This window comes from Panicum virgatum, chromosome 8K (assembly GCF_016808335.1).
Source record: "Panicum virgatum strain AP13 chromosome 8K, P.virgatum_v5, whole genome shotgun sequence".
Lineage (NCBI taxonomy): Eukaryota > Viridiplantae > Streptophyta > Magnoliopsida > Poales > Poaceae > Panicum > Panicum virgatum.
In genome coordinates, this window is record NC_053143.1 from 861,495 (window position 1) to 884,670 (window position 23,176).

Genomic DNA, 23,176 nt, shown 5'->3' on the forward strand with positions numbered 1-23,176 from the left:
CTCGGGCAATTTAACCGATGTATCATCGGTTTAACCGGTGAGTGTAGTTGTCCACTGATCAACTGAAAAATCAACTCTCTGGACAACTGCACCGACGCTAACTCAAATCCATCGTCGGTTTAACCGGTGAGTATAAGCTTAGAAATCCCTGGAAAACCAACGTTCTGGACAACTGCACCGACGTTAATTTCAAATATCGTCGGTTTAACCGGTGTACTCAGTGTCCATGCTTCAGTGACATCGTTTAACCGACGTATAAAAAATTGATGTCGTCGGTTAAACCGGTGATAAGACTTTTTCCTGATTTTGTCTGTTTTGATTTGAGTCTTGAATGAAATCCAAATATTCTTGAGATATGAGTTGAATAGCACTTGTTTGAGCTTCCAAGAACCTGAGTGACCAATGTGTGCATCTATTTTTTTGATTGACCATGTCCATGCTCAAGTTACTTGGCCTTAACCCCTCTTAATAGTGCGATCTCTACAAAACTATAAAACCTATACTAACATAAGTGTCCTTCTCAACCTTGCGACACTTAAGACTAGAAAGATCCTTAGTCTTATTATATACTTGAGTTGAATACCAAGATCGCCTTTTTGAATGATGAAATTTAGGGGCCTCTTTAACATATGATCCAATGAGCGATAAGATTTCATTATGCTGCACAAACTCATTAGTCACAATAATGGTTGTCATTAATCACCGAAACATACCTAGAGGGCCTAGATGCTTTCAGCGTGCACGGTTGCTCCAGACAGTAGCTGATCATCATGACTCGTCGCCCATGCGCGCGGCACTGAGTTTTTAATGCTTGCCTTGGTAACTGACGAGCCGCCTCGGTAACTGGCGGGCTTACCGTGTTGTCATTTGTGCCTGTCCAACCCGTCAGAGGGCGGCCCATGCTCTGCTCTGACAGTGCACGCCTCCTCCGCCCGCATTTAATGCGGCAGGCGGGTTGGCCTCCGGCGGAAGGCTTGAAACCTGTTCTAGGGGGTCAAGGGGGAGCCGCCCCTCGCGGGTCTCAGGGCAGCGCCCTGAAACCTCTTCAGTCCAATGGATTCGAAGATTGAAGAGACCATGAAGAAACCAAGTCAAAACAATCAAGACAGAGATATTTTAGTATCACCGGTTAAACCGACGCTAAGAAAATTACATACGTCGGTGCATTGACTTGGAGCACGTCTGGGAATTTTGGTAACACCGGTTGAACCGACGCCAGGAAAGTTGAATACGTCGGTGCAATGAACTCAGCAGCTGAGGCAAAATCTATACACCGGATGAACCGACGCTAGATATTGGTGAACGTCAGTGCAGTTGTCCAGAGAGTTAATTTTTCAGCAACTACACTCACCGGTTAAACCGACGCTGCATCGGTTGATTACGTCGGTCGATTGAGGTAGCCGTTGAAGTATAACGGCTAGTTGGAAAATGCACTCACCGGTTAAACCGGTGATGACAAAAACGGGAGCATCGGTTTAACCGGTGATAGCGCTTTTTTGTCAGCCTTTTTCCAACGGCTAGTTTGGGGTGTGTGGGCTATATATATGCCACCCCACGGCTCATTTGAGGTTGCTGGAGACCAAGGAAGTATACAAGAGCCAAAGATCATCTCCAACCACCATAGAGCTTCATTGTACATCATATAGGTTTAAGCACACTTGTGAGAGTGCTTAGTGCTTGTAATAGGGATTAGTTCTTGCGAGAGCTCCCTTGAGAGAAGTCTTGCTGCAGCAAGCAATCCTTGTGATCCGTCGTGTGACCCTCTGACTTGGTGTGGAGTGGCAACGACACTTTGTGCGGGGGAAAAGGAGACCCCCTCCTTGGTGGAGAAGCTCCGTAGTGGATTTCGGCTGGGTGACCGAGCGAGACGGTGGCGGTGCACGAGACTCGGTGTCTTGTGGGCACTAGCCTTTGCTTGCCGGCATCGCCTTGGTGGCGTAGTGCAAGACGGTGATCGGAAGAGCCTCGGTGTCCCGTGGACGTAGGCGTTTGTGCCGAACCACGTTACATGACCGTGTCTACTCGAGAGTTTGCATCCCTCTTGCACTTACCTCTTTACTTACCTTATTACGTTTCCGCATTTACTTTATCTTGTGTGCCTTTATTTTCCTGGTTAGTTTGTTTAGGATTGGCTATAGGTTGCAAGCTTTTTGGAGTAAGTAGAGAGTAGCATAGATAAACCTTAGTCATAACTAGCATATATAGGACGTGTTAGGTTTATCTTATGCAAGTAGTTTGAGCCCTAGGTTAAAAAGCGATTAGCGACCCTATTCACCCCTCCCCCTCTAGGGTCGGACACCCCGGTGATCCTTACACCCGGGCGCTCGCCACCTGAAACATGGTGATGCCGAGCCGATGATCAAGCGAAAGCCAAGCAGTCCCCTACCTGGTGCGCCAAATGTTGGAGGATTTCTCCAGCCGGGTGGCGGAATGCACCCGCCTAATCCTAAGTGCAGGATGAGCTTGGGGACAGCCAATGAATGCTCGATCTAGAGACGTATGAACACGAAAAGCACACAAGTATTTAGAGTGGTTCGGGCCGCCGGAGCGTAATACCCTACGCCCACTGTGAGTTGTATTGTGAAGTGCCCTGATCCGAAGATCAAGGCTAAACCATGTATTAATTACCGAATAAGGTCTCCGGCATAATACATGTTACATCAAGTGGAGTCCAGAGTCATACAGAGCTTTATTTAACACGTACATGAGGAGTAAAGTGACAACACAAAGCTACACAGAACAACCATAGGATAACAACTAGCATAGCAACATGCAGGACTAGCTCTTCATCCATCACGACTCCACTCGATCAGCTTGGGTGCGGACACGATCTACTCGTAGTCTTCTGGCACAAAGTCAGGATCCTCTGGAGAAAAATCAACAGGGGTGAGTACAAAAGTACTCAGCAAGCTCCACCTCACCCTACGGGAGGGGAAACGACATGCACGACACATAATAAGCACATTCTACTAACAATGCAACTAATGGTATACAACCCTTCCAGACACAACCCACAATAGGTAGCTCACTAGTTGTCAGGACCACACCGTAGCCTGCCCATACCGTGGACACGGACCATTCGAATGGATTATACACTCTACAGAGGTCGTACACTGTACCCACACGTTCGGCTGCCCTAACGGACAACCGACATAGCCGACACCCAGCCGTGGTCACGCCCCAGCCCGGCCGCACAACCCTCGGGCCCTGACTCCAATGGTCTATGTCCGTAAACCATCCTTGCGACCGTCAGGCTAACCAGTGGGATTAGGCTAAGTCCGGCCCATACCGGAACCTGTGGTCGTACTAAAGTAAGCTAGGTGAGATGTCAAAACAACTCGGTCCTTATGGTTCACCAGGGCAGCAACCATCCCTCAACATGTCAACTCGAGCCTACCACCACGGTAGCACTCACCTGCCAGTCTACCACCACGGTAGCGCCGGCTCCAGCATACCCAGCTGCCCTGGTCTCAGCCAGATCCCTTTGTATCTTATTCTCAGTTCTGGATATGCATGACTACTCAGATGCATGCATGAGCACACTCAATCACTCAAGTACTGGTATATGTAATCGATCCTAGACCCAGGCTACAGCTAAACGTCCTCACATGGATGCAACCGCTCACGTAGGGGTCGATGAAACTTGCCTTCGCTTTCGTACGCGTCGGCGGCGGCGGCTTCCTGCTCGCGGTACGGGTCTTCTGGCTCCTTGGCAGGCTCCTCCTCGGTCACTCCGTGATCTACGGGCGAGAACAGCACAACCGGCAAACAAACACAAGCAAGCAATAAAATAAGCTCAAATGGAGATGAAAATAGGAGGAAAAAGAGTTACGTGAAAAGGAGTTGATATGAAGGAGATATTGAGTTTACAGTATTGATTGTTAGAATGATTTGGATAAGTGCTCATTGCCTGGGGGTGTTTTGGGCCTTTATTAGTGGAGTTAATGGTCGGGGGAGCTGCCTGCCATCTCACCTTGGCGCGGAACAGCTCGAGGAAGAGGATCAATTGTTGGAGCTTCGTTTCGTGAGTGAGCTGGGCTCGGGAGGAGTGGTTCAGCTGGTGGAGCGAAGCGGCTCAGCGTGCTTGGGCTGGTGACGGGGCTCGTCACGGCCTTGCTCCTTTTATAGGCGAGGAGAGCAGCAGCGGCGTCGCGCAAGGACGGGCGACGGCGTGGGCTGCGGCAGCTCGTCGTCAATGCGAACAGTGGCAGCACTGAAGGCGCGAGCGCCGAGGCGGCAAAGCCGACGAGGGCGCTGCAGCGGCGTGGGTGAGGTGGGGACGCGGGAGTGGGCGGCACGGCATGATGCCGGCGGCAGTGCGCGGTCCCGTCGTGGGGCCGGCGTGTCACGCGTGCGCGAGCGAGAGCGAGCGGGTGAGGCGGCTCGGCAGAAAATATCTCGGCCGGCACTGTGCGTGGCGACCCTGATTTATGGCGAGGTGGGTGCTGCCATGACGAGTCTTTTCAAGGTCAATGGCATGGGTACTTTGTGGCTTCTAGGGAACGATGAAGTTATGGCAAAGGAGGTAGGCGCTGTCATGATTGTCTGGGGATTATGGCATGGTACGGTGACTTGAGAGACTTTTATGGAAACGAGATGATTTTTGTCGTAGGTGTAAGCATGCGTATGCTGGTTACTGGAGGGAACGAATGTACTAATGCAAGGCAAGAGTATTAAATAGTTTACCTAATAGTTATGTAATGCCTCGTATAACGTTACTATTATTTTACGTTGCTAATTTAACATAAGTTTTAGTGATTGTTGGAAATCGAGGTGGTCCTACTAAATTGAGGATCTACACCAACTCACTTCAGAGTCGGTCAGCTTCTAGTTACTTAGTGTACCGGGTCCTTTTGACGGCAGAGCCGCTTTTTGCTTCCGGAAGGCAGAGCCTACCAACAGATGAAACTGACTTCCGGGTGGCAGAGCCAACCTTCGATGAAGCCCAGACCCTTTTGTGATCCCGGGTGGCAGAGCCAACCTTCGATGGATCACAACTTATACACTAAGTATTTAAATTTAACCGGGAGACTAACACTTATAAAGACGCTTACCTTATTGGAGCAACAAAGGAACACACCTAGCACACTCTACCTATGCTCACTTCTACCATGCGTTTGGATGGGTGTGAGATGGAGTGGAGTAGTATGGCATGGCAAGGGGGTGGCACCCTCCTTATATAGGCACCCATACCCTCTTGGATGAGTGACACATGTCACAATCTAGGAGGTTCCATACAAATATCTAAGTTCCCTACAAATATCTAATTCTAGAAAATTCTAAATTTTTGCCATGACAAGAAAATATCCAAGCTTCTTGTCTTCTTATGATTCTTGTGGAACATTCTAGAACCTTGTCATGGTGAACAAAATTACGCCATGGTTTTTTCATATTTTTATAGAACCTTCTAGAAGTTTGCATTATAAATTTCAACACTCCCCCTTAATCGTGATGAAAACTGGGATGTTACATATTGCCAGAGCTTAGAGAGTACTGTATGAGAGCATGCTAGAGCCCTGGGCTTAAGCAAGAGTGTGGAGGAGGAGAGAGACCTGGAAAAAGTCCCGAGAACTTGTGTCTGTGTGAATTGTCATCCTACTGTGCGTGCTCTCCCTTTTATATGACCAATGGGAGCACGTACACTGAGCGGGGCCCCGACCTGTGAACCCGGCGATATATTATCTTACAACATACGAATCTTCTGACCAGGCGTGGTCTTGAGCTGTCCTGTCGGAGTAGAGTCTAGCCTTTGCAGCCGCGCGTCGAGGTCATGATGAAGCGCCGAACTACTGACTCAGTCCACTGTAGCAGCGTGCACGGTGGCTCCAGTCAGTAGCTGATCATCATGACTCGTCGCCCATGCGCGTGGCGCTGGGTATTTAATGCTTGCCTTGATAACTAACGAGCCGCCTCGGTAACTGGCGGACTTACCGTGTTGTCATTCGTGCCTGTCCAACCCGTCAGAGGGCGGCCCATGTCCTGCTCTGACAGCGCACGCCTCCTCCGCCCGCATTTAATGCGGCAGGCGGGTTGGCTTCCAGCGGAAGGCTTGCGTCTGTGGGATACGTGTCGGCACCGGACCCGGAGGTCAGCGGTCGCGCCCATAGGGACACGTGGCGGCGCCGGACCCGGGGGTCTGGCGGCCGCGCCTACAGGGGCACGTGGCGGCTCCGGATCCCTTCCCGAGCGGGGAGCGGGGTCCGGGCGCCCTGACTAGCTCGAAGGCTCAGGCCTCCTGGAGGTCCGGCTTCCACATGTGGGGTTCCAGGACCAGCCCACGGGGGTTCGGGACCTGTCGGCAGGAGTCCGGACCCGTGGAAGCCGGCCCTGAGCACTTCGTCCAGGTGGACACGTGGCAGCGCCGGACCTGCCACCTCGTGTGGAGCGGATCCGGAGGTCGTTGTCCCCAACTGTCAGGTCCGGGCTTTTGTGCCCAGCTGCCCAGAGGCTTAGTGCGAGGTTACGGATAACCTCACGCCTCTTTGGGCTTGTTGCTGTGGGAGAAGGTACCCCTGTCTAAGTGTACCGACATATGTAAACATATAGTTCTGTAGTTGTTCTCAATCTTCGACGAGACAATGGGCTAGCAACAAATTCTTCTCAACCCGCGATGTCCTCCGCTTGCTAGTATCCCTCCTTCAATTTTCGGTCGCTTCGCTATAGCCGGATTTGTGGCCGCATTAGATTAAATTGATCACATTGATCCTCTTCCTTTTGCTCCATCTTTCCCATACTCACCACTATTTGACGCTGCCACATGGCAAGAGCCACCCAAAAGGTCGAGTCTCATGCCGCAATTAAATTTATCATATGGTTTTTCTTAATCAAAACGGTGAAAAGCCACCCTTCATGATTCATATCTCACAGCACATGGTGCATCATGTGTTAATGTGTGTACCTAGTAGGCGTGTTTATTTATTATTAATTAAAATTTGTGTTTAGAATTCGGAACAATCGAAACTATATATATTTAATATTCATTATTTATTAACCACAGCGAAAATGTACTCTTTCTTCTAAAGCATATTAGGCTTTTGACAAAGTCTTTAAGATTTTACTTTGAATATCGGTATATGTTCTAATACAACACCATTAAATATTACAAATCTTTGAGTATCAATTAACCTTACAGTATCATGTCAAAACATTTGCAAAATATAATCTGTTTATATAAATTTCATATCCTAAGCACTCATATAATTTGACTAAATAATAGTTGAAACAAAAAACATTCTGTGCACCCAGCGACATGTGTGCCCACCCTCAACGTCGTTATCATCCGTTAGAGCACGTGGGTCCTAGGGACTCAAAAGTTTTCCCATTCGCATTCATCTCCATGTCAACATGTTACATCCAATGAGAAAGGTGATTCCTGACCTCCAATACATTTTGGAATCAGATGGAAAATATTTCAAATTGAAACAACATCCATCTAGAGCGATTAAAAGCTTCTTTCTATCCATTGCAAGATGTCTATTGTGCTGAGGAACCAACTTAACAGTATGACACTCCGAAAGTAAACAAGATGCGATTTGGAATTTGGAACGAAACAAATAATCCGACGAAAGGCAGCAACTTTAGTGGCATAATCTCAATCCAAACAAAATTTGTCAGAAAGTGTAGAATGTATTTGAGGTAACAAATGTCATCGTCATTGGCCAACGCTGTGAAACTTGCCTTTTCATTACACCTGACTAATAAGTATGCACTTACAGAGAAGGAAATAGTATAGTATGCACTTACAGAGAAGGAAATAGTATCTGAAAGAACCTTTTTTTTACGCCGAAAGAACCTTATAATTCTTTTTTAAAAGAAAAGGATCTTATATTAAACAAGAATGAACCACGAGGCGCCAACAGCTCAACACCTCACGCTTTCTTCCGAGTGGATCGTTCACTAGCAGGGCATGCCAATTCGATGACGAATGTTTTGTCAACCTGACTGATGGATTTAGTTAAAACAATGTGCAGATCCTTTGCCTATGTACGCGGCACAGGCAATCTGATTGATCGATTTGATTTATTATACTCAAAGAATTAGCTCAAACAATCTGATATATTGGGGGCAACATGCCAACCGTTTCTAACAGCCTTTTCTATCCACCTTCAAAGTTCCACATGATAGGCAAGGGCATTCATAAGCTTCTGCTAACCAACCAAAAAACAGGTCCAGAAGCACTTTGAGCCCAACTCTGTACAGCCAACATAACCAAATTCCACGATTACAGGATACATCATGCATCTCAGGGCAACACTAACAAGTAGTAATACTCTCACTCATCTTTCATGGCCGTCTCGTGCCTCCTTTTCTGTGCAACCTCTACAAGCAGGGTCAGCAGTGCTTTGCATACCTGCTATGTGTCCGCCTGATCGCCAGGCTCTTCTTTTAGAGAGGAATACACCATCCATGCGTGGTCTAGCTTCCTCTCTGGCCGGACCACGACCGATCCAGGAACCTCAGCATCCTTTCTCGTCACAAGACCATCACTTTTCTCACCATACCTTGCCACCAGAAGTTGAGAGCATGCTGCCATTGCAGCTGAAAGTGGCATTACAACCGGTATCCTGGTGAAATTGCCATCGGCAGCAATCGGGAGCTCCAAGTGCGCAACATGAGAAAGCGCGGTGAGCACACTAGGAGTGACGCTTGCCTCGGTGTGGAATGATACGATGGGAACCTCCTGAGGCAATGGATGCTGTCGCAGGAATTCTTTCCTCCTTTCATAGGTCAGATCTTCTAGAGCCTGCAAATCACCCTGAAGATAACAAAACGAATAGAATCAAGAACATTATCACTCTCTATCAGGCAGGCTGGTTAGTGGCTGGAATGGTCAAGGCAAATACCTTAAGGACTTTGGATACCAAAATCTCCATGATTTTACGCAATCTGACATAGTCACCAAGCTGCCCCTCTCGCAGGACATCTGAAGCAACTGGGCTTCCTCCATATGGACTTTGAGCTAATACCAAACCTGCAACTTTGTCTTTCAGCTGTGGCCAGTAGAGGGAGAGGGCTGCAGCCGAATCTACACCGCCCTTACTATGACCGAGAAGTAGCACTCGTTTCCTTGATCCCCAGTATATTTCTTCTATGTATTCCTTTATCTCTCGCGCGTTTTTACTTACTGAAGACTGCAAGGTGTTTTTTCATGTATTTCTTAATTAAAACCAATATCGAGAAGCAAATTACAGGCTAATGTATGGGCAGTACCTCACTATGAATTTTGGCAATATGGCAAGCTAGACCCATCTTGGAGAAGTATGCCTTTGTCTTGACAAAGTAAAGTGGTCCATGGTTACTAAACAGACCTATAAAAATGTTAGCATAAAAAGTTGAAAATTGACAGCTCACAATCGGAGTGGTAACCGACTAACCTGGAACCAACAAGTAAACAACTGAATCAGGTAGCTTGTGCTCGTTTTTTCTGAAGAGGAGTGAGATGGCCCACATGAGATATAATTCAGATTACATCTTTCATTAAAAGCATTTTTACAAATCATCTGCATTGATGTTCAGTTTGGTGCTTTTGCTGACCTCACAGAGTCCAAGATCTCCAAGAATCTGGCTGTCCCATCCTCAGTTGTAGGTAAGCTTTGATCCCTCTGGAGCCAGCCGATATCATCTGCCGAACCACGAACAGTTTTCCGTGCACGCTCTACAAGGCTGCACAAAATATCAAAGGAACATATTATTTTGTGAAAGACTATTATATCCACTAAAATTGATCCCCCCCCCAAAAAAAAGAATGCATCTTAATGGCGTCTGTTTTCTACTCTCAGGTGCCGAGTTTAATCTTCAGTATGGGCAAGACACCCCAGCATAGCAAATTCTATGAGAAGTGCAGCTCTACATGTGTTGAGTCCTTAATGCATAGATTAGAACTTGCATATGAAGGAACAAAGCATAAAGATTCAAGAACAAACTGTACCCTTGAAACAGCGAAGCCCCGTTCTGAAAAACATGTGAAGGCACCATTTGACCTGTGTTTTCTTGAGAGGGGCTTCCACTGCAATCTGTCTGACCAAGGGATGAATTGGTGCCAGTAGACACTACGGAAGAGGTCTGAACAGAAAGCCTGTCTACTGCCGATGCAGGTGGCAGTGTTACTAACTCTTGATCCTCCTCAGATAGACCTGCATTAAGATAATAAACACAATCAATTTGTTAAAATGGAATTACCATAAGAGCCTAGGTTGCTTATGCAATTGACATAGAGAATCTGAATCATTTTTCTGAAGAAAGAAAAAGAACTAACCCACATAACCAGGTACAGGGAGGCACTGGGTTAGAAATGAAGCTGTCTGGGCAAGATAAGATGCAGCTTGATTTAAAGCGGGTACAGAGAGGAATAATTGTGAATCTTCAACCCTGTCAGCTGAGCAACTATCATCAACCTGTATTAATCAAGTAACTGTTAAAGAAAGAAATAACCAAAGAGATTAAGTACAACTACAGAACTTTTGCCTAATATGAAACTTTACATATAAAATCAGTGGGATTAGTTATTCTGTTAATGGTGGTCATGTTTGAAGCATTTATGAAATCACCAATTTAGGTGGGGTGCAATATTATAACATTGATAAATCTTTACACTTAAATATTTAAAAACTTGGTATTCGAATAACAGGGGTGCCAACGATAGTGAGTAGACATGATCAGTCACTATAATCACTTTAAGGTTTACATCATGAGCAACTGAAAAAAGAGGGTCATGGTTAGTTGGTTCATAGAGTGACAGAAAAAGGATAAGAGTTGAACAAAGTTATGGCAATACAGTGCATGTGATAACAGCAGGAAAAATTTGGAAATTCAACAAACCGTAGCAGACGTAGATGGCTCCCCCTGTGTTGAAGGTGATTCCCTCATGTTTGGTATGGTTATCCAGAGAAGAGAAATCTGCTAGCAATGCTCCCATTTGTCAGGACATTCAATGTGCAACCAAGCAATGAAGCTGCATAAGTAGAGTAACAGGAAAAATATGGTGGAGCTAGCGACAGATCAGAATGCTATGACGAAAAAGAACTGAGAAGGAAACACAACTGAAGAGCAAGTGATGAGGTCCTTTTAGAGCAAAGGAATCACAAGTGCACAAGTAAGAAAAAGGTGATGCTTTATCGTGAAGAAGGAAAGGATTAAACGCATCTCCAATCAGCAAAGGCATCGGAGCTTCCAGCAGGTGCATACGTCAGAAGCCAATTTCTTTATTTTCTTTCTTGTGTTAAGATAACATAAAATAAAATAAAACGTCAGGGCGAAGCCTGTGCTGCAACCTAAGAAGAAGCAGGTTTCTCTGGATAAAGGAAAGCTGCAAATTCTTGCACGGATAGAATCAGACGACCTTATGGTGATGCGAGATGCTAAGTGCACTCGGAAACGAAACGAATCAGGAGATGAAGTATTGAAGGGAATCGGTAGGTGAGAGATCCAACAATCTCAACCAAATTGAATACGACTGGAAAACGAAAGAATAAAAGGCAACATCTATCTATATATTTACCGGAATTCAGAGCGGTGGATGCCGCCAGGACACTATGGTGGATGGGAGGGGAGTCTTCGTCTTCCGAGTTCCGGCAGCCGCGTCTCGGCTTTCATCTCCCACGCCACGCCACGCCGCCCTTCTTTACTCTGCAGTTTTTCTTCCCCGTTCGTTATCTTCTTCTTTGATGTGGCTCGCTCTCAGTCTAGTCATCTGATGGGCCATGGACCATCACTGTATCGCTGGGCTGAAAATATTAGCCCTGCGGCCGGCAGTCCCACGGGCTTTCTTTTTCTCACGTCAGTAGAGATGCACATACGAGTAATATCATTACACAGTATAATAAAACAAAGCAACACGCATGGCATTTTCAAACCCCAAAGGATTCCTAGCGAGATTCTTCTCCTGTCCTCTGGTAATGCAGGGAACACCTTATCATACACAAAGATACAATGTATACTAAGTGATGTGATACACAGTGGTCAGTGCTGAGCACGCCCATTCCTTTCCCAGCATGAGCAACACAAAGATTCAGTAATCATCCCTTCATCACATCAAATTCTGCTCACACACTAGCATCCCTGCATTTACAACTGCACCTTTCCTCCGCAGTTTCATATCACCATTGCTTGTCGGCTTCCACCTCTACTTCTTCCTTTTCGTACTCAGAGCCAGAACCTTCCATGTCTCCAAAAGGATCCTCATCGTTGCTACCATCATCCTCATCCTCTGACAATTCTTCAGGATAATCAAAAAGTGGATTGTCTTCCGCTGCATGTTATGAGATGGAAAAGTTAAGCTAACTAGAATAACCAAGGACCTCAATTCTCTCACTGATCAAATATATCAGCAAAATGATTGTACGATTACCATTTGAATCATCTGTTTCATAGGGGTAGTCATCATCATAGCATTCATCTTCGTCATCATCCACTTGTAACCTAACACTCAAAGATTGTTTAGAAGACACTCCCAGGGGAATGGAAAAGAGGTGCCCCTTGCGATTCGTATTTACCGTGGATATGAAGCTGCTGACATATCCTCCATGTTTGTATCATCCACCTCCTTGACAGTATAGATGTCATAAACTTCTGAATCTGCTCATCAGAAAATTTATACTCATCAAAACCAGCGCTGGAGCTAAACTGTTCACCTTTACTATTTCAGCGTCAGCACTATTACAGGTTGAAATTCTTTTGTTACTAATGAAAGCAGCAAGAAAGTATCCACTACTGTTGAGATCATCTCAAGGCAAGAAGCTGGCATACCTTCTGATTGCGCCAATGAAATAATATCTGACTCGATTTCCACAGCAGCTGATGGCAAGTACTCCCGTATAAGTGGAAGAAAGTTGCATAGAACAGCACCCTCTTCGAAAGAAGTGATCCTGCAGGGACTACAGTGAGACAAATTACAATAGTACAACTCCAAATTAAAAGAACTGGTAAATGGTTAGAAAGCAACACTTGCCGTGGTTCTGCTGGATTCTTCTCTTCATCCGGATCTACTTGGACAGCATCATAAAGATGGCATATTTCTCTCAGTGATTCATCAGCTTCATCCTTTTCTCCTTTCCGACTCTTCCATATTTGTGCAAAGCGGGCATTTCTTCCCAGATCCTGTATGGTCAATGAACAAAACCATGCATAAGAATGCCCAAAGCAGAGCACCATGCAGTTTAAGAAAATAAAGTACTTGATCGCAGTTTTCTAGTTTCAGGAAAACTAAGGAATAGCACGGCTTCATGAAACTGACACATATAAAGAAACACGCAAAGGCCCATGCTACAGCAACTCCAGGGACTAGCCCTACTTAGCTAAAAGAGAACAAATTAGTACAAATAGGTCCTTGAGAATTATATACTTGTAACATACAACTATCAAATATTACTCAACACAACTAGTCAATCGCACATTTGCGTATATCCCTATTGGTCTAAGCCTGTGCACTTGGAACTATCAAATATGCCACTCTCAAAGAACCAAATGATCTTGTCGAAATAAGAAAGGAACCAAATGACCACATTGCTCAACACAAGTAGTGTCCAGAAACAGGGTTTGGCAGTGTACACCATAGAATCATTTATTTAGTCCACAAGCTTTGTAGCTGTAAGTCTGCATAGCTAGCTTGCCATGTGCTTGTGGCAAGGGTGTCCAGAGTCTAACTCCCAACCGATAAGCACATCTGATGTGCACAGTGTAATTACATGAACCACTAGATTCCTCCTGTAGTTAATTCTGTGCTTGATTCGCCATTGTAACTTGGACCGATCTTTCTATCTTTTAATACAACGACGCGCAGTTCTCCTGCGTGTTCGAGAAAAAAATATTCTGTGCTTGATTTCTGGCACATTTCATGATCTACACCATGCATCAAACTCATTGCCTCATTAGTATTCATACACACTTGAGAATCAAGAACTGACTGCAGTGAGAAGGATGTGCGTACGGCGTACCTCATGCCTTTGCCTGGCTGCTGACCGCAGCTGGTCTGGTTTCTGTTGGCACAAGAAGGGTCCTTTTTAGAATTCCACCAACTAAAATTCATATAGACAGCTATAGATATGGAAACGCTATTTCCCAGATTGTAAATGCGGACTGACAGCCATGTTCAAGGGAAATACTAAACGCTTCGATTAACTCATGGCCCTTGTGAGATCCAGCGGAAACAAAAATTAACGCGGTAGACAGTAGCACAAAGTTTCTCTTACTTTGTCTTGCTTGATTCTGTCATTCCACTCCTTCGTCTTGCTCTTTATCTCTTTGGTATCTGAGTCAGCAAGCTACAAAAACAAATAGAACTGTTTACCAAAAAAAAAACCTCACATGCGTGTATAGAACAAGTATTGTCAATCCATCATGTAGCCATGTTTTAATCTGCAACTGAAACTGAGACCTCTTTTCCATGCAAGCGACCATTTTAAGTACAAATGTCAACATTTCTTTTATTTCAAAGAAGCTGTTCATTCACAGTAGTTGAACATCAAAACGGCATTCGAGATGTGATGAAGATTCAAAGCCATCTCTATACAACCCTCAGCAAAGAAAAATACCAAGAGGTCATATGAAGGAGTAGTTGAATACTAACGACAAATGAAACATCAAGCAAAATTTAAACATGAGCCAAGAAAGAGCTATGCCATCCAGAGATGCCAAATCTGGATGCCAAACCAGTTTAACAAGAACATAAAATAAATGGAAAAGGATAGGAATATTACCAAAAGAGAGTGCAAAACATCTTCAACGGCTTGAGAATGATGCACTGTCTCTATGTGTTGAACAAGAAGCTTCTTAACCCGTGGTTGTTCCTCTGAAGCTGTGGGCATACGGCAAGACAGTAAGACTAGTACTACTACTATAATTCTTCGTCTAGGCGAGGAGGATTTGGTATTATATTATGTAGGACCCTATTATGTATACAGTATCGACGTAGGGCGACAAAGTTGTTTTGGCAAAGCACCATGGCGTCAAGGTTCCATTCTGTTTGGTCCGTACCTTTAGCACTGGATGAGGAAGAGGATGGTTCGGAGATGGAGAGGCTGGAGAAATCGAGCATCGCCTTCTTGGATGGCCTTTCATTAATATCTAGCCCTGATAGAGCAAACATTTTTTTTTTTGTGAAAACCTCTCCTTTTATCGAGTAGAAATTCAAGAACGAAGGGGACGGGGCAATGAGAAAGGAAGATAGAAGGGGAGCTCACAGAAAGCGTCCGGGCGGGTTTGCGAGGGCTTGCGCTTGACCCGGACGACGATGGGTTTCTCCCTCGCCGCCGCAGGCTCCGAGGTGGAGGCTTCGCCGGCGGGCGCCGCCGCAGCCGCCATGACCAGCGGTTGGGTAGTAGGGTTAACAAGGCGGCGCCCCGGAAGGACGAGTGGTCTGGTGGTCCCTCCTGTATTGTGTAGCGGTGCTTAGGGCCTGTTTGCCACGGCTCGGACTCTTAAAAAAACAGCTCCGGCTCCAACTTCAGAGGTGGAGTGGTTTTTTAGTGGAGCTAGAGCCGTTTTAGAAAATATTTGACAAAACAGCTTCACTTGTTAGATTGATATTGTAAAAAGTCTAAATTACCCTTTTCTTTTTTTTCTTTTTTCCTTTTCTTTCTTTTTCTCTCTTCTTTTCTTTTCGTTTCCCTTTTTTTCTTCCCTCCCTTTATCCAGTCGTCCGTCTCCTTCCCAATCGCCCAAACCCGCCGCCTCCTCCATCGCTTCATATCCCCACAGGCCGCACAGACCGGGCCGCCGCCGGCCACCTCCTTCGTGCAGCCGCCGCCGGCCACATCTTCCGTCCGATGCGGCCGGTGCCTCGCGTCGGCATGGGCGTCACTGCGTCCTCCGCCTCCTCGTCCTGCTCCGGCGGCGGCGGGGGATCTCCGGGGCCGCACCCGCGCTGCGGCTCCGGCTGTCGGGGCCGGCCACCTCCTCCCCGCAGATCGCGCCGCCGAGGACCCCCTCCTACCCGCGACCACCACCGGCATGTGTCAAGGGGCGGAGCTCGGCCACCACGGTGCTGTGTGCGGGGCAAAAGAGGCAGCGGCTCCACGGAGCCGGACGAAGCCACGGTTCTGGGGCTTCTCCTCTCTAGTGTAGGCCGCGAGGTGCTCCAACCGCGGCTCCAAACTTCGAAGCCGGTGCCGAAACCACCGTTTGGCAGGGCTCTGCCCGGAGCCGCCCGTGGAGCCCCTGACAAACAGCGCCTTAGCATTCGTGCGCACGGTATCTGACGGACGAGGAGAGCAGGAGCATGGTCGGTCGCCGCTCGCCGGAGTCCAGTCCGTCTCCAGTCCTATGGCTACTGGCCGGCCGGCCCCGGCGCGCGGCGGCTCCGCCCCGACCGAATCCGGGTGGCCTCGCCGCAACGGCCCCGGCGCGCGGCTGCACCGACGCGCGGCGCCCAGCCCAGCCCGTCCCTGCCCCGACGCGCGGCGGCCACGGCGCGCAGCGCACAGCCCAGCCCGCTCCTGCTCGGCGCGCGGCGACCACGGCGCGCGGCCGCCCCTGCCCCCTGGCGTGCGGCGGCCCCGGCGCACGGCCACACGCCTGGCCGGGCGGCTCCAGGCGGGGACGGGGCCAGGCGGTGCCCTCCAGTCGGCTCCAGGTGGGGATGGGGCCAGGCGGCGCCGCCGGTCTCGCTGCTCGGAGGGGGATGGGGCGGTGGCGCAGGAGGTGCTGGGCGGCGGCGCACGGGATGGGGAGGAGGCGGGAATGGAAGCGGGGCAGGGCGCAACAGGCTGGAAAAAAAAAATAAAGGGCCACTCCCACTTGTGATATTGTCTTTTCCGCACCTCAATCCCACCTGTCAGATCTTCTTTACCATTAACTTCTAACAGATGGCCATATGGATCACAGAAAAAAAACACGAGGATATACAAATACGATCAAATTTTTTAGAGATATAAAAGTCGGTACTACGTAAAAAAAACTCCCAACACCAACACCGATCCTTTCAAAAAAAAACACCAACACTGATGGATGGAAGGATTGTTTGGAGAGATTCCCTCGACGCCAACGTCCTCGGCAGTCCGGCGGCCTCCTCTTGCGCCCCCAACCCAAAATCCTAAATAAAGAGGAGCGGAAGATTGAATTCTTATCCACGCAGCATCTTATTCTTATCTAAGCTATCTATCATGGATCTGCCGCTCACGTACGTGTCTATGCAGCGGTGGCAAGCCCAAACCACCAGTAAGCCTTCTCCTTCGCCTCCCCTGCCTTCCTTGGCATCCTCTCCGATGTGATTCACTCGTTAAGTTACTTGAACACCGCCCTTCTGTTCTCCTCTTGTTGTGTTGCGATGTGAATTTGTTCATAAAAAAAACACTAGGAGGAGATTTCGATCCCACGGTATATTGATCTCAATGGTGGATGGTTTCCACCGTCTTACTCCTCCTGGCTTGAACTAGATTAAAGAGAGTCGGTGTAGATTGGAATGCGCTTGAAAAATAGTATGATCAATTGTAGCTTCCACCTTGAACTGAAAAAAACTTGGTTTTTTCTTCTTTTTTTTGGAAAACAAAATGGTACTGTAGCATCGTTGCATACAATTGGCAAAAGAAAATTTGGTTTTATATATCCGTGTGTTGGTGTGCTTGGCTTCGTTCTTCTGTTCCCCTTTATTTTTGTTATTCGTAGTAACTCAAGAATGCATGACGTGTTGCAGATGGATTGATCACTTCACCTTGAAAAGGAAAGGACTCACCTTGCCAACAAGACAATGATTCTCAGGGTGATGAAATAGAGACATACTCAGGACCCAGCCTTCCAGAGGTACAAAATAATAATGCAAGACTTACTTGAAGTAAAGTATCACAATTGCTGCTTAAATTGTACTGATAGATGGGCCCGTGCTTGCTAAATACAAGTTTATGAACATAAACTTTTAAATATACATATATATGTAGTCTCCTATAGACCTAATATGCAGATAAGCTTTACTTTTTCATCCCCAGTTATAAAACATCAAGATCGTCCCATATAGAGCTTGCTCTTAAATATAGTAATGTTGCAACAATTTCCAGATCTCCGATTTAATCATTTGTTTGAATCGGGAGGCTCTAAAGTTACGACCAATGACAAGCACTTGCTGTGAATCTTCATTTTTCCTTCACCTTCCTTTAAACACAGTTCAGAAAAATGGTTGTTTTCTGTATCGGTCAGAATCTGTGAGCCTTAGACGGAATCAATATTTTCTACTTTCCACACAGACCAACAAATGTTATATGTTATGTGCGTCTCAATTCTCACCATTGCAGACAATACAATGTGACAATTCATGATGTACGATTGCACTCTTTTATCTGGTATGCTCAATCTATTATCTAGTCATTTCGTTACTGTGGTTTATGCACGTGTGTTGCACTGTACATGTCCAACTGACTCTATTGCATCCAAATTCAGAGAAACCAATATATTTAGGTACTGCATGGCTAATTCAGGTTGTAACATAATTATTTAGTTAAAAATTGAAATTCGTAGTGTCTAATCAGCTCTGCCTACTGAAAGTGTTCTTTAACTATCCACCCAACAACATTTTGTGCAATCATATATAGCACCTGAGTTACAGTTTTTCTCCATGGTAATAATTTGCCTTTTTTACAGTTCTTAAATTGAACTTCTCTCCCATGGTTTGCGTGCAGGACATCTGGCATCATATACATTCTCTGATGCCAATGAGAGATGCTGCCCGAGCTGCTCGTGTGTCTCGTTCCTTAGGAGCGTGAGTATCACAGGGCTCAGCAATGCGAAGAGCTTGGTTGAGTTGACATGCCACGTTCTCAAGAGTATAATCTCACTCGAGTGCTTGACATTGGAGGCCCTCAGAGTTGTTTCAGGTGCTCTGTGTTTCAGGTGCTCTGATCCTGCCAACAAATCTGGTAGGTAATAGCTGAGGATATTCTCATGGAAGGTCACAGAGCAGTCATGGCTATCAGAAAGTATATCGAACCTAGGGTCCCCGCCACAGTGAAGCTACATGTTTTGGAGCCATGCAGCTGCCATGCTGTATGAACTTTGAATTTTGATTGATGCCATGTCTATATCATAACTAGTAGGCGTTCAGTTGTGTATGTTTATAAAATTAAACCAGCCATGCAGCGCTTGCACTTGTGGTTTTTTTTTTTGGAGTCACGCTTGCACTTGTGGTGTGATGCTCTCCTGGGCTGGCTTTGGGGGAAATAGTTGAGGAGGCGAATGAATAGATAGTTCTGTTGTTGGGCTCGGGCAGTAGGAAGGAAATGGCGACCACCACTCCATCTCCACCTGCACTCCTCGTCTCCTCCCGCCCCTATCCACACCGCCGCCGCCACTTCCCCGCCGACCCCAAGCCTAACGCGCTGCCCCTCTCGTCTCCTCCCTGCGCACCAGCCCGGCTGCCCCCCTCGTCCCCCTGCCGCGCCGCAGCCGCAATGTCACCGCGGCCTACGGCGGCGACGACGACATCGACAACGAGCAGGACTACGACCGCCTCCTCGCCCCCGTCAAGCCGCCGCCGCCAACTTCGACTTCGCTGCACGGGGAGGAGGGGGACATCGCCATGGCCGCCGCCGACAGCTTCGTCTCCACGCAGGACTCCGCCTCCGACACCGTCGACGAGGACGAGTTCCACAAGATCAGCCTGCTCCACTGCAACTTCCTTATCCGGAAGGTGCCCGACCCCGACGACGACGTCTTCGACTTCAGAGAGGTAATAAGGATCTTCTGTGCGTTCTGTGACAATTGCCTGCAGCATTTCATCAATTTTCCCCTGATGCATGCATTTCATCGAATTTCCAACACGTGCCTGGCGATGCTATCCAAATTTACATGATCATACTAGAAACGAGTCTCTTGAGTCAATTAATTACCCGGAGCTCATTTTTCTGAACATGGCATTTTCCGTGCAACAGATGTATGTCACGCCGCCAGACACTGATATCTACTCCATTCCGAGGGTTCTTGCCCCGATGCAGCAGAAGGTGCCCACTCAATGTTTCAGTCATTTGGTATTTCTGCTCAATCTGAACTGGCCTCACGTGTAACTAAATGTTGGTTTCCTTGTTGCATCTAGTACGTGAGGTGCACGAAGAAGGATTTCGGCCGTTACAACGTGACTGAGCCACCAGTTGAGCATTTGCGTGACCCCCTCTACAAGACTGAGAGGGAAATCATGAAGGTATGCTGACTATTTCATCTGCTCTCTTTAGTATTTTTGCTCCCTGCCACCCCTATTGTGCTTCTTTCTGCTAAAAGGCAAGGTGAACTTGGTAAATGTGCTTTGCAAGTTACTACCTATATTTAGCGCTTATGTTTAAGCTGCTACCCATATTTAGCAATTAGCACCTTCTGAAGCATTCTGCAGTGTTTTTTTTTAATCTTTAGCTTGTTTGTTATCCTAGTGGTCCAAATATTGAATATCCTAAAAATAAAATTGTTGTGGGCTTTTGGGGTACCCACAGCCGGGTGGCGGAATGCACCCGCCTATTCCCCGAGGGGGAGTACTCGGGGAAGTGCTAAGCTATTAGGCCGATCTAGCTTGGGGGCAAGAGCGCAAGAGCACACGGATTTAGAGTGGTTCGGGCCGTCGGAGCGTAATACCCTACATCCACTGTGTGGTGAATTGCTCTTAGTATGAATGAGCCTATCCTCTGCCCAGCTGGGGCTTGAGTTCTTTCCTAACGGGCGTCTCCCTTTTATAGAGCAAGGGGACGCATACACAGTCGTTAGACCCCGACAGGCGGGTCTAACGTGGACGTATAGTATACTGCACAGGAAGCTTCAATGGAGCTACAACGGGTGAGGATCTCTTCTCGGATATGCTTCATCGCCCTGTAGACTCTCTGACCAAGGGGAGTCCTTATTTGTCCCATCGGCGAGGCGCCCGTTGGGGCAATGTAGCTTGCGGCGTAGACTGACATACGCGGCGTGGACGGTGCCAGCGACTATACTATGCGCCTTGATAACACGCGACCAACAGTGCAACCTGGCAAAAGCCGCCTCGGGCTCTGCTGTGGCAAGGCGCACTTCCGTCTACCGCATTGAATGCGGTAGGTAGGCGAGTCTTCCAGTGGAAGCCAAGTGGTACCGCGCGCGTGCCCGGACCTGTGGACACGTGGCGGCTTTAGACCCAGGCGGGGTGTCGGTTCCACCCGCTGAGGGGTCCGGATAGTATATGGGGGTCCGGGACCCGGCGGGGGTCCGGGGCCCCCAGCGGTTTCGGCGGAGGGCTACCTCCTTCCCGGACACGTGGCGTCACCGGACCCTCCCCGAGCGGGGAGCGGGTCCGGGGCCATTTGCCGGGAGAGTAGGGCTCCAGACCACAGGGGTCCGGCTGCTCGGCCGTCAGGGCGTAGCTAAGGATAACTACGAGACCCTTGCCTAGACACAGCAAGAGGGGGTACCCCAGTCCTGGGGTACCGACAAAAATAGGAATAGATGAACAGTAAAGTGCATGGGTTTCTGTTTTTTACTTCTACAAAAGGCAGTCGTGGTCTTTTATGTGTTATAATTAGCAAGATTGGTAGAAAGTATAGATGGGTGACCTCTCACAACAGAAAATTTTCAATCAGAGTGCTATGAGGGACTAACATGCTGTTGCAGCAGAGAAACAAGATGTATTAGACCGTCCACAGCGATAGGAGGAAATGGAGGAGTAAATCTACTGTTTGGCACTGTAGATACACTGTTTGACACTGTAGACAGAGAGGGCGTGGGAAACGAGGCAAGAGCAAATTTACTCTTGCTCTTGCCATTGTGGACAGCCTTACAGTCTAAGATTAGAGGATAGCAGCATATGGTTGGGTGGCCCAGCTTTGAACCATACTGAGAACGCACTTCTCCCAGAATATCCTTGTTTCTGAAGAGCCTGAATCTTTTTCATTCCAGTCTTCCAGGTTGTCCAGATCAGTTGAATTAGAGATGTCTGCCTACGATCCTGTATTATCCTGCTTTGCTTACCCTTAATCAGTGAGCTTCTATTTTGGTCAGCTTTAACTTCTAACTCGATTCCACCCTGGAAGTGAAGTGTGGCTGTTGTTAATACATAGCACGTATTAAAGGTTTATTCGTATTGTTTATGTACAACATAGTTTGACACTGGTACATTGCTTCTCCATGTTATGATACAGTAAGAATTTGTGCTTGTGGCCTTGTGATTTTCATATTCAGAATATATGTCTCATGTTGTTTCGTATTGCAGGTTTTCCTAACGAAACACTACAGAAACAGGCGCGCTGATGGCCCAGACTTTTTCCTTGATTTTGAGGAGATATATTGACTCGAAAACAAGGTCAATCACAAGAGCGAAAGTTGTGGTAAGATATTCTGCGTCTAGTTCTATATATACGATTCAAACAATACTTCTTTTGACATATTTGGGTTTCACGAGGTGTGTTCTGAAGAATTTTGGAGTTTCTCTCCCTCTGTTTAATGATGTTTGAGATACTTGCACATGACACCAAGTATCAAAAATAAACAAATAAATAAAGGAAGTATATACTTAGGTGAGGTCACTGATATCCATCCATGTTTAACAGGTTAGCGTTCCTGAAGGAAAGAAAAGAGATAGGCGAAACGACCTGCTACTGATACGTGATGGAGGGGAGTCTTTTAGAATAATCGATAAGGTAGTCTGCTTGCTTCTGATATCTATCATTCTGTTTCGTTGAAGCGGGCTCCAATAGTAATTTTGGGTGGCTAATGATATCATCACTGTATGTCTGTATCAGACTAAACGGGACGATGCCACCACTATCATCCAAAGAGAAGAGTGGGCAAAGTCGAGACAAGATGTGGAGAAGCATTTCAGGAAGCTCAGAGATTTCGACTACTCAAATTGGTTCTAAAGAAACAGCTGTTGGATTTGTTGCAGAGAAGAATGGAACTCAGCGATTTTGCTGACTCTCCTGCTGAATGAATAGAGCAGGCTACTGGTGTGATCGAGTGAGAGATGCCATCTTGGAGTAGATAGGTTGTTGTAACATTAGTTGTAGCAAGTAGAATGTGTGCCATATAGGGATCGCTGTATGTAGGCACAAAGATTGAGATCCTGGTGAATGCACTACATGTTGAGTAGCCAAGCGAATGAATATGTAGCAGTTTAGGCTTTTCTTCTGCAGATTTGCACTCCTTTGATAGACCTCAGTTGATCAGGAGTGTGTTTTCAGATCTTCCAATCTTGCTGGAAAACAAAAGGAAATTCTGTGGCTCTTGCCCTTATTGTTTTTTTTCTGTTGCA

At 47.0% G+C, this 23,176-nt stretch overlaps 2 protein-coding genes and 1 pseudogene across 3 annotated transcripts; 1 reads left to right on the forward strand and 2 right to left on the reverse strand.

The window, feature by feature from the left end:
- Window positions 1-8,036: 8,036 nt before the first annotated feature.
- On the reverse strand, window positions 8,037-11,673 carry LOC120643401. Its single transcript, XM_039919760.1, has 9 exons — window positions 11,498-11,673; window positions 10,819-10,896; window positions 10,256-10,394; window positions 9,929-10,133; window positions 9,535-9,663; window positions 9,375-9,424; window positions 9,211-9,308; window positions 8,844-9,131; window positions 8,037-8,755 (listed from the first exon to the last, which is right to left on the reverse strand). The coding sequence occupies exons 2-9, from the start codon at window positions 10,864-10,866 to the stop codon at window positions 8,354-8,356; spliced, it is 1,359 nt and encodes a 452-aa protein (XP_039775694.1). The 5' UTR covers window positions 10,867-10,896; window positions 11,498-11,673; the 3' UTR covers window positions 8,037-8,353.
- A 170-nt stretch (window positions 11,674-11,843) lies between these two features.
- Window positions 11,844-16,280, reverse strand: LOC120643402 (RNA-directed DNA methylation 4-like). Of its 2 annotated transcripts, XM_039919761.1 has the most exons (11): window positions 16,167-16,280; window positions 15,177-15,383; window positions 14,971-15,066; window positions 14,694-14,791; window positions 14,187-14,258; window positions 13,932-13,973; window positions 12,947-13,095; window positions 12,745-12,872; window positions 12,492-12,573; window positions 12,347-12,417; window positions 11,844-12,247 (listed from the first exon to the last, which is right to left on the reverse strand). In XM_039919761.1, the coding sequence occupies exons 2-11, from the start codon at window positions 15,295-15,297 to the stop codon at window positions 12,096-12,098; spliced, it is 1,011 nt and encodes a 336-aa protein (XP_039775695.1). In that variant the 5' UTR covers window positions 15,298-15,383; window positions 16,167-16,280; the 3' UTR covers window positions 11,844-12,095. The 2 variants fall into 2 exon arrangements, with proteins under 2 accessions (XP_039775695.1, XP_039775696.1); XM_039919762.1 differs by lacking the exon at window positions 16,167-16,280 and having other exon boundaries at window positions 12,745-12,863.
- A 3,023-nt stretch (window positions 16,281-19,303) lies between these two features.
- LOC120646451 lies at window positions 19,304-23,147 on the forward strand (annotated as a pseudogene).
- Window positions 23,148-23,176: the final 29 nt, after the last annotated feature.